The 16,877-nt window shown below is 57.1% G+C and overlaps 1 protein-coding gene across 13 annotated transcripts in view; it reads left to right on the plus strand.

Moving 5' to 3' along the window:
• SIPA1L3 (signal induced proliferation associated 1 like 3) overlaps nucleotides 1-16,654 on the plus strand; it is a 98,902-nt gene extending 82,248 nt beyond the window's left edge. For 2 of the 13 annotated variants that reach the window (XM_082607040.1, XM_082607043.1), the window contains 6 exons: nucleotides 1,665-1,830; nucleotides 2,692-2,935; nucleotides 7,837-7,980; nucleotides 11,167-11,302; nucleotides 13,006-13,087; nucleotides 14,376-16,654. In XM_082607040.1, coding sequence (XP_082463166.1) covers nucleotides 1,665-1,830; nucleotides 2,692-2,935; nucleotides 7,837-7,980; nucleotides 11,167-11,302; nucleotides 13,006-13,087; nucleotides 14,376-14,519 — 916 coding nt within the window. In that variant the 3' untranslated portion in view covers nucleotides 14,520-16,654. The other 11 variants (XM_082607041.1, XM_082607044.1, XM_082607045.1 and 8 more) reach the window with 10 other exon arrangements.
• Nucleotides 16,655-16,877: the final 223 nt, after the last annotated feature.

Consider the following 16,877-nt stretch of genomic DNA (forward strand, 5'->3'; position numbering starts at 1 on the left):
AACACCTCAGGTGAGGGATCTGGTTTTCACTGGGGAAGGAAAACCTGATCTCAAGGGCTGGGCCGGAATCAGAAGTCAAGAGGAGGTCTCAGGGGAAGTCCCAGGAGTGGAGGACACAGAGCCCCCAGGAGCCAGCCTTGGCCAGGAGAGGGCCAGGGAGCCGGGGGTGATGGCCTGCAGAGCCAGTGGAGGGGATAGGAGCAGCAGGAGAGGACTGTGTGCAGCTCCGGGTGCCGGGCAGCCTCAGGTAAACAGTTACAAGAGCAGCTCTCATTCCCCCATTGTCTGTTCTGTGAGGCGCTGGCCAAGCGCTTTGCAGCAAACCCCAAAATGCTATGAGGTCAGCGTGTTTTCCAGATGAGCAAACCAAAGATCAGAGAGGTGGTGTGACTTGCCCAGGGTCCCACAGCAGGAACAGGTGCAGGTACCTCATGTCTAGATCCTCCCGGCCACCCCGTGATGCGTGAGCTGTCTTACCCCATGTGGTGGATGAGGAAACCAAAGTTAGGGAGATCTGGTGCCAGGCCCTGGAGCACTCAGGCCAGGGGTCTGCTGCCTTTGGCCCTGCACTTGCGCAAAGGGACTGGTCCCTTTGGGGGATTCTCCCTCTGTGGGACCCCATCCCTCTTCTGTGGTTGGAACCCCTGGTCCAGGCCACCCCAGTCTCCCACCTGAACAACTGCTTCCCTTCCTCACTGTCTCCCTGCTTCCATGAGGGTCACTTTTCTGTCTGAGACCCTTGTAAAATGCACATCAGGACCTAGCACTCACCAGATCAGAGGCTCCCTAGATGCAACCCCAAGTCCCCTCTGTAGCTCATAAGTTCCAGAACATCTGCCCCAGCACCTCCCAGGCCTCACCTCCTCCCCCTCAGCTACTCATCCCCCCGCCACTCCGCAAACTCACCGAGCCTGTTCCCACCTCACAGCCCAACACTTGCTGTTCCCTCTGCCCTGTGCCCTCTTCTACAATACCAGGTGGATTCCTGCCTTCCTCTCTCCAAGTTTCTGCTCCGATGTCATCCCCTCAGAAAAGCCAGCCTCCATCCCCAGCGATCCCTATCCATTTACCCAGCTTTATTTCTCTTCAGAATACCTCTCTCGGGCCTCCCTGGTGGCGCAGTGGTTGAGAGTCCGCCTGCCGATGCAGGGGATACGGGTTCGTGCCCCGGTCTGGGAGGATCCCATATGCCGCGGAGCGGCTGGGCCCGTGAGCCATGGCCGCTGAGCCTGTGCGTCCGGAGCCTGTGCTCCGCAACGGGAGAGGCCACAACAGTGAGAGGCCCGCGTACAGAAAAAAAAAAAAAAAAAAAAAAAAAAAACAGAATACCTCTCTCTACCTCACATTATGGGGTCCCTGTCTTTGTTCGTTTATTCATTGTCAGTCTCTCTGACTGGAGTCAGCTTCACATTCACCGCTGTATCCCCCCCTCCCCCCACCGAGAACACGCATGGCACAGGGTAGGTTCCCAGGCAGCGCCTGTGGGATGAGCGAGTGGAGAGAATAAACCAAGCCTCTCCTCTGCCCCACTTTCACCAGATGTTGTGGAGAAGCTGCGGTCACTCGCCCAGTGGCGGCCAGCCTTCCTGGGTCAGGACAACCTTGAGAAGCAGCTTGAGCCTCCCGAGACCCCTCTGACCTTGACCATGCCCCTCTCATTCCAGGCAGGTGGACAGCAACACCAAAAACGTCTTTGGGCAGCCGCGGTTGAGGGCCTCCCTCCGAGACCTCCGCTCTCCCCGGAAGAACTACAAGTCCACCATCGAGGACGACCTGAAGAAACTCATCATCATGGACAACCTGGCACCCGAGCAGGAGAGAGACGCCAGGGTATGTAGAGGCTGCCCCGCCCCTGCCGCGCTACACACACACACAATCAGACAGGCTGGTTGGGGAGGAGGACTGCCTCTGCCTGCCCACCGCCTCTGCCCGCGGCACCTGCCAGCCTGTTTGGGTGCGTGGCTCCGCAGCCAGGAGTCAGGACATCGAGCTGGTCAGGGGCAGGATCACAGCGTGAGCCAGCCTGGAAGGCTTGCAGGGGATTTATCCCCACCGTAGGTCACGCGACTGGACCGGGATGCTCTTACTGGCTCTCACGTCCTTCTCGTGGAGCCCAGGGTGGAAGCAGCCCCCACCCCTCCCTGGACCACAGGACCAGGAGTGCAGGAGCGGGGCCCAGGGGGCATTTAGGCTCTTGTGACCCAGGGGTGGGGGTGGGGCCAAAACAGCAGGCGTCCTCAGTCCCTTCACACATCCCCTGCTTCTTTTCCCTCTTGTCCCTGCCTCCCTCTTGTTGGCTGTGAGCTCTCTGGTGGGGACCTGGGTGGCAGCACTCTCTCCAGGGTTCCCTCCCACCAGCCTGAGCTCTGGGGGAAGCCAGTACTCTGTCCCGCGTGGTCCCCACCAATGATTGGCTCTCAGGCTCCAGCTCAGGTCACCCTGCCTTCCCTGACCTCACCTGGAGCTGGAGGGTAGGGTCGGCCCTCCAGAATAAGGTGGGCTGCAGAGGGGGGAGGAGGAATCCCCAGGAGAAAATTGGAGTACGTTGACCAAAAAGGGAGCAGAAATGGATGCTGGTTGGGTAAAGACCGCAGACATCCAGGACGGGAAGAAGCCTCTGAGGATGGCGACCCTGGCTGGGCCTGGCCGTGACCACGCCTGGCGTCCCGCCTCCCATCCCTGTCTTGGCAGCAGTCGCCACAGAAGAGCCTGCAGCGGACGCTGTCGGATGAGAGCCTGTGCAGCGGGCGTCGGGAGCCCAGCTTTGCCAACCCTGCCGGCCTGGAGCCGGGCCTGCCCAGCGACGTGCTCTTCACCAGCACCTGCGCCTTCCCCTCCAGCACGCTGCCCGCCCGCCGCCAGCACCAGCACGCCCACCCACCCGGCGGCCCCAGCACCGTCCCTGCCACCGGCAACGGCTTCCCAGAGAAGAAATGTGAGCCCGGGCACCCAGGAGCTGGTTGAGGGTGAGGGGGTGGGAAGCAGGGGCCACGAGCACACAGATCACCTAGAGGTCAAAGGCTGGGGGTCATCAGTGTCAGAGTCAGCTGACGGAGGGAACCGAAGTGCATGGGAGCTTCAGGGGGCCCTGATGACTGAGCACCGGGTGTCATCCACAGAGCAAGGGGTTGTTGGCCAAGCATCAGGGGTCTCCTGGGGGTCACCAAGGAATGGTGGCATCCAAGGATTGGGGTCATCTGAGACCAGAGAGAGGGCGTTAGTCTCTCTAGGTGTCTCCAGACTGGAGAGCTCATCACTAGGGTCCTGAGGATCAAGGGTTTCTATTAGCTGCCCCCCTTCCCAGCTCCGTGTTCCAGCACCAAGCAAATCGCCTTGTGAATATTTATTTACGTAAGTGACGTCCCCCAGGCCTGCAGCTCTTGAAGGGAAGAGGGTACAGGGGTGTGACCAGCATCAGCAAATAATTACTGAAGGGGGCGCTGTGCACACGGCCCCCATCAAAAAGCTCTGCACTGTCGGGTTGGCCGTGCCTTCAGCCCACCCTGTAATCCCTTATCCACAACCCCAAAGGCTCTGAAACTGAAAGGCAAAGCAGAAGTTTGGGCCAAGCTCACTGGGCAGCAGTGCTCGACCTGAATGGATGTGAGGCTGTTTATGGTCCTTCTTTACCCCACTTGGTGTGAACGATCAGTTGCTTCGTTGAGGAGCACTAGTGTGTTGAGTAGGGGCACTGCCGACCTTTCTGGGGGTGTACGTATATATAGCGCATTGTACTGTGTATCAAATTCCAACAGATCTTGACTTCAGAGATGTGTCCACCCCAAGGGTTTCAGCTGAGGGCCTGTGCCCCTGTAGCATCTAGGTGGAACCCTTTTGTACGTTGCAGGGGATGGGTTGGAGGAGGCTCTGGGACTTTTTTGCGGGGTTCTATCTCCCCCCTTAAAATTCTTCCATGGCTCCCCATTAACCTAGTATCTCGGTCCGTACTCCTTGCCCTGGTGTTGTGCCCCATGGGGGGGCCCCACCTCAGTCCCTCCGCTTCACAGTACCTTCCCTTGGATCCTCTGTCCCCCACTCTCTCGCCTCAGGGCATTCCACATGGCTGGTCCCTTGGCTGGCCATGCTCTTCTCCTAACCCTGTTCTTTTTTTTTTTTTTTTGCGGTAGGCGGGCCTCTCACTGTCATGGCCTCTCCCGTTGCGGAGCACAGGCTCCAGACGCACAGGCTCAGCGGCCATGGCTCACGGGCCCGGCTGCTCCGCGGCATGTGGGATCTTCCCGGACTGGGGCACGAACCCGTGTCCCCTGCATCGGCAGGCGGACTCTCAACCACTGCACCACCACGGAAGCCCCTAACCCTGTTCTTGATAACTAACTCCTGCTTCTCCTTCAGGGCTTTGCTCAGTTATTGCTCTGGAGGCCTCCCTTAAGCTCCAGCCTGGTCATCCCTCCCATCTTAAACTCCAGAGCACCCGGCCTGCCCCTCCATTGCCTTCGTTCCACAGATGTTTCTTGAGCACCTGCTCTGGGCCAGGCTCTGCTCTAGGCAGTAGGCACACAGCGGGAGCACGTCAGAGGGGCTTGTGGGGCTGAGCTTCTTGGCAGTTCCTCTTGCTTCCCTCAGCTTCACTCTGTGTCTCCTTCATTTGCATCTTGCCTATACTGCCCTGTCCGTGCTGAAGGCAGGGCCTGGCATATAGTAGGCATTTGACACGTCGTGAGGAGAAGGCAGGAGAGGGGCCAGGGCAGGGGTAATATGCACAGAGATCACAGACCCACACAAGGCAGACAGAATGCCCCTGACTAGCCCTGCCTCGTCCTTTCAGTCTCAACTAAGATGCCGCTGCCAGGACTTCCCTGGTGGTCCAGTGGTTAAGACTTCGCCTTCTAGTGCAGGGGGTGCGGGTTCGATCCCTGGTCGGGGAGCTAAGATCCCACATGCCTTTGGGCCAAAAAAAACAAAAAAATAAAGCAGAGGCAATATTTTGACACATTCAACAAAGACTTTAAAAATGGTCTGCATCAGGGACTTCCCTGGTAGCGCAGTGATTAAGAATCCACCTGCCAGTGCAGGGGACACGGGTTCAATCCCTGGTCCAGGAAGATCCCACATGCTGTGGAGCAGCTGAGCCTGTGCATCACAACTACTGAGTCTGCACTCTAGAGCCTGCGAGCCACAACTACTGAGCCTGCGTGCCATAACTCCTGAAGCCCGTGTGCCTAGAGCCCGTGCTCCGCAACAAGAGAAGCCACCGCAATGAGAAGCCCATGCACCGCAACGAAGAGTAGCCCCCGCTCGCCGCAACTAGAGAAAGCCCGCATGCAGCAACAAACACCCAACACAGCCAAAAAGAAATAAATTATTTTTTTAAAACCTGGCCCGCATCAAAAAAAAAAAAAAAAAAGAGATGCTGCTGCCTCCAGGAAGTCCTCCTTCCCCAACCAGGCTGCCAGGCTGAGTCAGACGCCTCCTCTGGGCCCCCACAGCCCCCTGGCTTGCTCCCATCCTATCCTGCCCACTCTGCCTTATGTTTTCCCATCACAGCCCCACTCACTCCGGGCTGTCACTGTGTGGGAATGAGTCTGTCTCCCCTGTTGGACTGGGGGCTCCCTAAGAGCCGGGTCCAGGTTGTCTGGGTCCCTACGGGGACCACAGCCCAGGGCCCTCTGTCTCATGGAGCACACACATATACCTCTCTTTGCCCGTCTAACTCCCCTGTCCCCCTGGACCACAGAGAGTCCCATCTGGCCTCAGTGTGGCCGGGGGCCCTGGGCCTGTCCACCTCTCCATGCCTGCTCGAGAGCCCTTCCCAAGCCACGTCGGGGCTGAAGAGATGCCGTCAGCCCAGGCCTGGGCTTCACGGATGAAGGGCTCTCCATGCCAAGGAGCCTCTCACAGCAGCGCCCGCTGATAGCTTGCTTGGCTGTGGCAGCTGCTCCCGCGACCCTCACCCGCTCAGTAGTGAGATGCTAGGAGGCTGGAGATGGAGAGCGTGGAGGTCAAGGGCTCGGCATCCTTCCTGCCCTCATTCATTCCCCTGAGCTTTCATTCACTGGGCATCACTTACTAGCACCACACGTCCTGGGAGCTGGATGGCCCGAGTTTGTAGTCCAGGTCCTGAAGTCACAGCTGTAACCTCTCTGTGCCTGTAAAAACGTGGGCAAAAATAGTGCCCACTTCACTGGGTTAATCCGAGAATCAAACAAGTTCTTCATGGAAAACACTAAGCTCAATGCCTGATATGCAGTAAGCGCTGAAAAAAAACCCAGTAGCTGTTTATGTATTCTTCTGTTAGTTTGCTGTCACCAGGAGCGAGCATTCTAATCTGTCATCCGTCAGGTTTGTGCCTCTGGACTAGAGAGCAGGGTTAAAATAGGATATTAACAGGGACCCTCAACACCAGAGCCGTGCGGGGTTGGGCTTAGAGCAGGGTCAGTGTCAGACCCCGCGTGTCACAGCCAAGTGCCGCCACCGGCGAGCGTGAGTCTGCATGCAAGGGAGCTTCCCGCTCCGAGTGTAGGCCGCCCGCTCTGCCTCACGGGGTCATAGCAGCCCCTCCCTCCCGGCTAATTGGAGGTGGGACTGTGAGATGATCCCTGTAACACCCAGCAGGGTGCCCGGAGAGAGGACACGCCGGTTGGGGACACGGCTTTTCCTGCCTGAGTCACCTCCTGACCTCTGTGCTTCACTTTCAACCTCTCTCCCCTTCCCTTTAGGGGCTGTGAGGCCTCGGCGAGCTGAGGCGGGGGGCCTGAGCCCAGCATGGGGGACACGCTCTGTCTCTGCAGCAAATGCAGCTGTTGGTGCAGGGCTCGTGCCATCTGTGTCCCTTCCAACACCCTGACACTCTTTCTCTGCCCAACGTGTCATACCTGAACCGACCAGGTCTCCCCACAGTGATCCTGCCACGTCGAAACACCATCCATACACTGACACGCCCCACATTGTATCTGCAGCCTGGCACTCACTCCTCCACTCCAAAACTCACGTGGCCAGCGCCCCACGGGTGTCTGAGGCATCTCACACGCCCCCAGAAACTAACTTTTGATCCCACCCCCAGCCTTCCCCAGCTCCAAGATCTTGAAGTCATCCTGGAGCCTTCTCTGTCTCACGCCCACATCTACTCTCAGGAAATACTATTGACTCCACCTATAAAATAGACCCAGGATCCGTCCACTCGTCCCTGCAGCCCCACCTGGTCCTGTCCGCCCTCATCTCACTCCTGGACCATCGCAGGGGCCTCCCCGCTGCCTCCCTGCTCCCCGCTCCCCCTGCCTACCGTCTGTCCCCCACACGAAGCCAGAGGGACCCTCTGGACACCTGTGACAGGTCACACCCCTCCCTGCTCAGGGCCCACCTGTGGCTCCATGTCACCCAGGGGAAGAAAGAAAGTTCGCATCATGGCCCACAGGGCCTCACACGGTCCAGCACTGTCACCTGTGACTTCACCTCCCACTGCTCTCTGCCTCTCCTGTCCCAGCCACGCGGGCCCCTTCAATGTTTCTTAAACCTCTAGGCACGTTCCTGCCTCGGCTTTTTCAGCTCCCCAGAATGCTCTTCCCCAGGTGCCCCCGCCCCGCCCCACCCCTTCCTTCAGAGCTTTGTGCAAAGGCCATCTTCTCAGCGAGGCCTCCCTCAGCACCCTAAAATCATACCTACGTAAACATCCAACACTCCTACCCCCTTAGCCTGCTGGATGTTTTCCCTGGCATTGATCATCTAATAAATATAATGTACTCGTTTAATTATATGTAACAGGTATAACAGTTACATAATGTTACATAATTGTATGTGAAGTGTAACATAATGTGTTAATTTCTTTGTTTCTCCCACGTTGTCACTCACCCATCTCCCCTCTCCGCTGTCCCCACCCAGCCACCATCTCAGCCTCCGAGCTCTCACTGGCCGATGGGCGGGACCGGCCCCTGCGGCGCCTGGACCCAGGGATGATGCCACTGCCCGACACGGCTGCTGGCCTGGAGTGGTCCAGCCTCGTAAACGCAGCCAAGGCATACGAAGGTAGGCACCTTCCACCCAGCCCTGCCAGATCCCTACTCCCTTCTCTCTTCTGGAAGGATCCACGGAGGGTCTTGGGGCTTTGAAGGCGGACACACTCGGGTTCCAGAATGAGGGGAGCAGGGTTCACATCCTGCCCTGTCCCTTGGTCACTGTGCAGTCCTGGGCAAATGTCTTCATCTGTCTGATTCTCCCAGTTACCTTATCTACAAAACTGGGATGAGACTGCACCCACTGCCTGGAGCCGCGGGGAGGAGTCTGTGTGTAAAACGTGTCGGGCACAGAACACGCTCTCAGCAGACAGTACTTTCTGTTATTATTACAGTGCAGAATTTTCATAATCCAAATTGTACTTAGACGTACTTTGGCTGCAAGTGGCAGAAAATCCAAATTAACAATGACTTAAACAAACAAGGTTTTATGCAGCAAAAATTCCTGGGGTGGGCAGTCTGGGGCTGGTATGGCACTTCCACAAACGCATTACAGCTCAAGCCCCTTCCGTGCCTGCTCTGCCATTCCTGGGGGGCCTCACCCTCACAGGCCACTAGAGCTCTGGCCATCATGTCCAGCTCTGACCAGCAAGGGAGACATCCCCTCCCTTTGAGGACTATTCCCAAAGCCTTATACTCCTCCTACACTTGCTTCCCATTGGTCAGAGTGTCACGGCCACACCTTGTTCCAGGGCAAGCTGGGGTGTGAGGCCATGTGCGAGGCTGAAATTTGTGATGTGTTATTACCAAGAAGGGGAAAGAAAAACCATGAGGGACAGCTGGCAGTCTCTGCCACTTCTCTCCCGTGTGACGTTGGGCAAGCGGCTTTACCTTTCTAAGCCGCAGTTCCCACATCTGTGAAACCCTGACAGACAAGAACATATTCTTCTGGCTCATTTTCCATCTTTTAGGCCACAGCTTTGCTGTCCCTCCTCCAGGAAGCCTTCCCTGATATCCCTTAGTCTGGATCAGGCACCTCCTCTGGGCTCCTGTAGCCCTGACCCCTCTGCCTGTGCCCTTGCTTTCTAATGATGGCAAGACCCGGGGCTGTCTCAGTCGCCACTGGGTGCCCAGCATGGGTCTGGCACAGAGCAGGATCTGTTAAACCAGACCCATATGATACACATCCTCCTTATTTCCACGTGTGAGCCAGCCCACCTCTGACAGGTGGCCCTGGAGGAAGCCCCTCCCTCTTTGCTTCCATTCATTGCTTCCATCCTGTCCTGCAGCCTCTCCCCAAGCCACGGGATGAAGGCAGTCAGGCCTCTGGGGTGGGGAGGGCATGGTAGGAGGGAGAACGGCAGAGAATACAAGGCCCGGCCTCACACTCCAGAACCACTGGGGAGTGGCTGCCAGGCAGTGTCCCAGCGCTGCTGTGCAGAGGCCTGATGAGCTCGGGAGTGGGGGGCACTTTCTGAAGGAGGTAACTCTGCAGCCACAGTGACATTACGGAGCATCTCCTCAGCCGGCACGTTATCACTTTACAAACATCATCTCTTCTGCTCTTCAGTGTGAGGGATGTATTAGGATCCCATTTACAGATGAGGCGACTGAGGCTCGGCTGCCACAGTCACTGGGCCAGATGGTACACTTTTCAGCATGCGCAGTTGGTTGTATGTTGGTTAAACCACAATAAGCTGTTTTTAAAACGTAAAGGAGGGCTTCCCTGGTGGCGCAGTGGTTGAGAGTCCGCCTGCCGATGCAGGGGACACGGGTTCGTGCCCCGATCCCGGAAGATCCCACGTGCCGCGGAGCGGCTGGGCCCGCGAGCCATGGCCGCGGAGCCTGTGGGTCCGGAGCCTGTGCTCCGCGACGGGAGAGGCCACAGCAGTGAGAGGCCCGCGTACAGCAAAAAAAAAAAAAAAAAAAAAAAAACGTAAAGGAGAGGAGTGATCAGGGGAATAAAAAAAACCAAAGAGAGTGCAGGGGAAGGAACCAGAGTATGTTGAAAAGTGTGGAAACTGGCGGTGGGTTCATGAGGACCCGTGATGCTCTTTTCTCTGCTTTGGGGCCCGTTTGAAACTATTTATAGAAAAGTATTTTCGAAGAGAAGAAATATTGTATCCAAGACAGAAAACCACAGCTATATAGGGTGTTATTTAGAGAATTGGATAAATATCAAGATGACTATCTATTAGACAGTAATACCGTATAAATGTTAAATTTCCTGAGTATGAAGTTGTTTCGTGATTATATAGGAGCCTGTCTTTACTTTTTGGAGATGGGTAGTGAAGTACACAGAGGTGAAATACCAGGATGTTGGCAATTTACTCTCAAATGGTTAGGGAGTAAAATACACACACAGACACACACACATGCAGAAAGTAAGTGTGGCAAACCGTTAACAGTGGGTGGGTCTTGGGGAAGGGTATTTGGGTTTTCACTGTGCTGTTCTTTGAGCACAGAGATATAAAGAGCACAGAGATGTAAAGGAGCCCGCCTTTGCCAGGTAGCGGTGCCCTCTCCCCGCGGGGCGACACGCAGCCCCACCTCTGGTTGTTCACTCCCTGCACATTCCATTGTCTGGCTGTCCTAGGGCTCACTCAGCCAGCTGCTTTTTGGATGCATCAGGACTGTCGCCAGTTCTTGCCATTATAGAAGGATCACCTAATGGTCCCATCTGAAAGTGCAGGTGCTCAGGCCCCTCCCCCAGAGCTAGTCACGTGTCTGGGGTGGGACCTGGGAATCTTTGCTTTAACGGGCAGCCCCCTGGGATTTTTTTCTCTCTTCTGTATACCTGATACTCTCTGTTCCGCTTTCCTTTTTGCTTTTGAAGTTTCACATTCTCAGAACTAGGATGTTGAATCCCCACGTCCTCATCACCCAGCGGTCAACCCCATCCACTTCTGGCCATTTTTCCCCCTACCATTTATTTATTGACGATACCAGGTCACTTCTGCCCAATTTGGGTGGTCACTTCCCCACACCGCAACTTAATTTCTTTCTCTGTCCCTTGTATTTTGTGTAAGCTGGTCATCGGGTCTGGAGGCTTGCTCAGAGTCAGGACGGGTTATTGTTGTTTGTGTCCCGATTTGGTTTGGTATTTTGGCAAGAATCCATCCTACACGCCTGTGTGATCTCACCGGGGTGTGATTGGCAGTGTCCTGGAGTTTCCAGGGAGAGCTTGGTCACTGGGGGAGGGGGTGGAGTGGGGAGGAGCCGGGAGCCCTGCCGACCACCGCCCCCCTCTGCCTGGCAGTGCAAAGAGCCGTCTCGCTCTTCTCTCTCAACGACCCAGCTCTAAGCCCGGACATCCCGCCAGCACACAGTCCTGTCCACAGCCACCTGAGCCTGGAGAGGGGGCCCCCGACCCCCAGGACTACCCCTACCATGAGGTGAGGTTCCTTCCCCCACGCTGGGTGAGAGGCCGCCGGGCAGGTCACCCCACCACCCCTTTGGCAGTAGCTGGAGGAGCAACTGCCCCTCTCACCTGACAGACTTTGGACTAACCCACGTGCTGGGGCCCAGCAGGGACCAAGTCGGGGTCAGCCCTGTGATCAGCATTCAGGATTGTTTCACTGCCAACTTGGAAAATCGCTAAGTAGTGCCCCCAGTCTCCCCCTCCGCCCCCGGGCCTCTCGTCTGCCCCCTGTCTGCTCGCTCCTGGGTCTCCTCTGCAGGTTCCTAAATTACGCACGTGTTCCCCTGACATTTACCTCTCACTCTTCCCCGGCAGGCCCCGTGCTGGGCTGTCTGGGGACACAGCGGTGATGGAGGCCCAAGCCCTGCCCTCACGAGGCTTCCGGGGGAGGGAGGAGGTCGGGGAGGCGGGCATCTCACATGTGTCATCTCACATGTAGTGCCGCAGATGCAACTGCACCAGCTTGGCAGAAAATAGAACTACAAAGAGGGAGAGAGGATGGAAATGGCATGTTTGCATGTCCGTGGATTTCAGTAGTGCATTTCACACTCATCTGCACACCTCCCCGTGCAGGGTTCTGTATACAGCAGTCGTGCACTGTACTTTATGGGCCGTTCAAGCGATTTTCTAGGGTGGTTTTGACTCTCCTGGTTTTTTGCTTCACACAGTGGCTTTAGAACTCAACCTCCACCAAAGATTGGCCCCACTGTAATAGCAGAGCTGGGTGGTTACAGATAGGGCACCACGGCAGGGGTAGGAGCAGGGTGGGCGTGGAAATGCCGGGACCTCCGGGCACGCTCCCGGACGCCTTTTGCCCTGAACTGATGACCTCCCTCCACCTGCCTCCTGTCTCCCCTTGTGGCTGCAGCTCCCCAAGATGCAGCACCAGCAGGGAGGAAAGGGTGGGAGAGGCAGGAGGGCCGAGTCCTCTCCCCTTCTTGGGCGGAGACCCCCCCCATCTCCCTCTCGTCTGCTGCAGCCCACATGCCCCCCCGACCCCGGCACCCCTACCGGGTGTGTGCGTTCCCACAGCACCCAGTGGAGCCTTCTCGGCTGCCTGCCCTCCTCTGCAGGGGCCAGGCGGGCCCAGGCCTGGGGAATCTGCACAGAGTGGGAGCCACAGGCTGGGGTCCTGGGTGCAGAGTCCCCGCCTGAGCCTGGGTTTCCCCTCTGTCCAGTGGGGAAACCACCGTCCGCCCTGTTAGGTGAGACCTCACACGGTACAGGGTGGGCTCTCGGTAGCGGGGGGCTGTTACTGTCCGTATCGTTACTGGTCCTGTCCACCTGTCAGGCTCTCCCGTCCGTTTGCTCACTTACATGCCCCATATGCTGGAGCGATGCTCGGGCCTGCCGGGGGCTCGGTGGATGGGCGTGGGGGGGTGTTCTTTGTACTGTGCCACCTGAGGTGGTCATACGTGGGGGGAGTTTCTCCCAAAAGCACACGCATGGTCCATCCTCGGGAGGAATGCACACACGGCAGGCCTGGTGCTCCCACGACCCACATCCACATCCACAGACATGCCCTCACCAGGTGGAGCGTGGCCTTCTCCTCCAGGCATCCCTTGGGACTCCAGCAAGAAAAGGACTCCCCAGAGCCTCAGGGACAAGAGGGAGCCTGTATCCCGGGCTCCTCCCAGCTGTGGGCCGAGAGCCTGACCCTGCCCCCTGTCTTTCCAGTGAGGAGCCACCCCTGGATCTGACAGGCAAGGTGTACCAACTGGAAGTGATGCTGAAACAGCTGCACACGGACCTCCAGAAGGTAAGGCTGCCAAGCAGCCGCTTCACGTGGCACGCACCTCCCCACTGCACTTCCCGGCCCCCCCCCCCCCGGAGGGTGGCAGGGGACAGCGAGGCTGAGGCACCCGTCCCCACCCACACCCCATCTATTCTAGGGGAGGCCACCCAGCTTTGAATGTAGTCATGAGTGAAGAGTAAACAGTGACAGTAGGGAAGGCTGGCAAAGCACACAGAGAAACCCTCATGCCCTCCTGGAGGGAGAATCAATTGGCCCAGCCTTTTTGGAGGGCAATTGGACAATGTTTGTCAAAATGGTAATTGCGTACCTTGTCGACCCAGCAGTTTCACTGTGGGAACTTGTCCAACAGAATTTCAAGCACGGGCACGAAGAGACCCATGAGCAAGGATGTTCGCTGCTGCACCGCTGGCAATAAAAAAATTGGAGCCAGTGCAGCTGTCCGTCAACAGGAGAATGGTTATATAAATGACAGGACACCTGTGCAGCGGAATGGTCTGCAGCCAAAGTAGTAACAGAAATCTATATATTTACTAACATACAAAAGAAGTCCAGTAACTCAAGCAGAAAATTAAGCAAGTTGCAAAACCGTTTCCTAGAGTATCATCATACTTAAAAAATGTTTAACAGCTGTGGGTCAGAGGGATATCTAGAAGGCGACATTCCAGATTGTTCCTTGTACTTATCTCCAGGGTGTGGAAGAGTGAGGGGAAATAAGAGTGGAAGAGACTTTCACTTGTCGTTTTATACGTGTTTGGGTAAAAAGCCAAAAGGTGGCCGAGTAGAACATGGGAGTCTCAAGCACAGGAGTCATAGGGGCCCAGGTTCAAATCCCACCCCACCACTTAATGCTGTGTGACCTTGCACAAGTCACTGCCTGAGCATCTTACACTGTCCTGGAAGGGCAGCCCTGCATCCACATCCCAGCCCCCTACTTGCTGTGTGAGGTCTGGTCTCCTCTTCCAGGAAAATGGGGGTAACAGCAGTCCCCAGCCCTCGGGTGGCTGTGAGGGTGGAATGAGGTGCTCCTAACTGCAGTGACGTTTGTCAGTTACTGCACGTCAGGCTGTGTTCTAAGAGCTCAACATACGTGACCTCGGGGAGACCTCTCAACCGCCCCTTTTAGAGCGGAGGAAACTGGGGCCGAGACTCGCCTGAGGTTGCTCAGCTGTTGAGAAGCAGAGCTGGGACTTGAACCTCGGCAGCCTGGCTCTACACCACGGCCTAGCGGGGCTCGCAGGCCCCGGGGAGCCATTCAAGATGCGCCCGCTGATGCCAGCCCCCGCCCCCGCAGGAGAAGCAGGACAAGGCGGTGCTGCAGTCGGAGGTGGCCAGCCTGAGGCAGAACAACCAGCGGTTGCAGGAGGAGTCCCAGGCCGCCAGCGAGCAGCTACGCAAGTTCGCCGAGATCTTCTGCAGGGAAAAGAAGGAACTCTGAGGTGGAGAGGCTGCCACTTCCCCGCCTCTGCCTGGGCAGACCAGGGGCTCCTGCTCTCCTCTCCTTCAGCCCGGCTTCTGGTTGCAGGTGTGACCCAGCTATGCAGCCAGGGCCCCACCGCCCTCCCATGGACACGGACGCTCCGGGTGGCAGTGGGACCTGAGGGAGGCCTCACGGGGCTGTGAGCTGGGGTCCACTCCTGGCCCTCAAGCCCCAGAGGGCAACGTGGTCTCCGGCCTCCCTCTGAGCTGCCATCTGAGGTTCCTGGGGGCTGGGCCACGCCCACACTGCCCCCAGGGTCCCATCCTGCCATCCGCATCCAGCCTCTTCCTAGGACCAAGCCATTGGAAGCTGTAGGAAGGGGGTGGAGGGCAGGAGTGAGTCTCCAAACCCCACAGCTCCAGGAATCCCCCAACTGGGTTTCTTCACCACGTACAGCAGCATCTGGGCTTATGGGGCCAAGACCCCTGCCTGAGAAATCACGGCGGGAAACCAGCCCACTCTCCCCTCACACCCGGAGAGGTGCGGGCCGGCGTGGAAGCGGGCCAGGGTTCTTGGTCCCTGGTGCACTGGCTCCAGAAAGCATGGACATTGCCCCCTCCCTACCCTGTCCTCCAAAAAGCAACCAGGAGCACTTTCTTAAGAGTTTCATTTATTGTCTTGGGGGGCCCCAGGGTGGAGCAAGGAAACCCCAGCATCCAGAGTTAACTTCTTTGAGGGGGAAGGTATTTGCACGCTCGGGACCATTTCTCCAGTCTTTGTCTACCAGTCCCTTGACTGCCAGAGGCCACGGCACCTGGGTCCCTCCGCCTGTGAGCTGCTGACCCGGCCAGGCCCAGCGGCGGAGCCGGCACAGCCCCACCCCTCTTCCTCCCCAGCTCCGTCAGCCCCGGCCCCTCCGGGGCACCAGGAGGGGCTCCATGGAGCCGTCAGGTCCGGGCGGAGGGAGGCAGCCTCCCTCTCCTCTCCGCTTTTGTTTCCCTTTGCAAAGCCCCTCGGCCCATCTCGTAGGCCCCGCAGTAGCAGCAGCAACATCGGACACCGGACACCGTCACTGTGCTCCCCGGGGAGCGCCTTGCTGTGCGAACCCCACAAGACGCTGGTTCTCTCGAGGCAATAAGGGGCAGCTGGCCAGGCAGCCAGGCCGGTGTGGTACTACGCTGTTCACCCAGGAAACAGTTTCTTTTTTTCCTTTAAAAACAAACAAACAAAAAAAATATATATATATATTTATTTTTTCATGTGGAGTTGCGCCAGAACAAGTCTGTACGGCCACAGTCTGTGGTTTCCCCCAACCTCAAGCTGAGGATCGAGGCGCGTCCCCCGTGGGCTGGGGACGAAAGCAGGGTGGGCAGGCAGGCCGGGGGGCCCAGCTGAGAGCAGCACGCTCCGGCCGGGGGCCAGCACCAGGCGGTCCAGTCCCGTCCGGAGACCCCGCCGCCTCCTCTCTGGGGCCAGAAACCTCAGGGAAGGAGGCTCTGGGGACCGACCACACAGGACACAGACGTTGAAGGAGCAAGAGAAAAGGACCCTCGTCGTGCCTCCCTGCCAACAACCTCTGGCCCTTCGGCAGCACTGCAGTCCCGCGAGAAAGGCCCTCAGGTCTGCCATCTCCTCCCCCTCACCTGTGGTTTGCGAGGGGGGCCTGCCGGGTCCTCAGCCCTGGCCAGCTACTGTGATGTCTCTGCCCCTCTTCCCGGGTCCCTTTTGGGGAGGGTTCTCCAGGACCACTTACCACCCCACCCTTTCCTCAGACCCTAACCTGGGGCTCACCCCTCCCCTCCCCGTTTTTGTTTGTTTGTTTTTTTAAGTTGTCTCCTCATATCTTCAGATCATTTGAATCATTTTGGGGACCTAATCATGTACATCGACAAGTGTAAATTATGATTTTGGGTTTTGTTGTCTGTTATTTCTAAAGGATCTCTGCAAAGCACATTTAATTTGAGTTTGGTGTTCTATCTGATGGCTGAAGATAGCAGCAGGGGTTTTTTTTTATATATATATGTTGATTTGTTTCATTTGGATTTTTTATTCTTTATTATTATCTCCCCCCACCCCCCAGCCCCATCCCTGTCTTGAGATTTTCTGGCATGTTTCTGGAGGTTTTAAAGGAAATAAATGTTTCATAGAAGTGGCTTGTGTGTTCGCTAGCTGAGCAGCTGCCTGGACTCCCTGAGAAGCGGGTGTGATCCAGCATCAGCCCCCTCCTCCTGTCCCCCTTGTCCCAAACGCCATCACCCCCGATGCACGCACACACCCCTAAGAACCAGGGAGCACCATTCTTTTTCTTGAAACCCAAGTGACAGAAATCCAACACTCAGAACGTAAGAAATTTAGTGAGAGCACGGAGTCCTAACC

Source organism: Mesoplodon mirus (genome assembly GCF_964341445.2).
Source record: "Mesoplodon mirus genome assembly, chromosome: 19".
Classification (NCBI taxonomy): Eukaryota; Metazoa; Chordata; class Mammalia; order Artiodactyla; family Ziphiidae; genus Mesoplodon; species Mesoplodon mirus.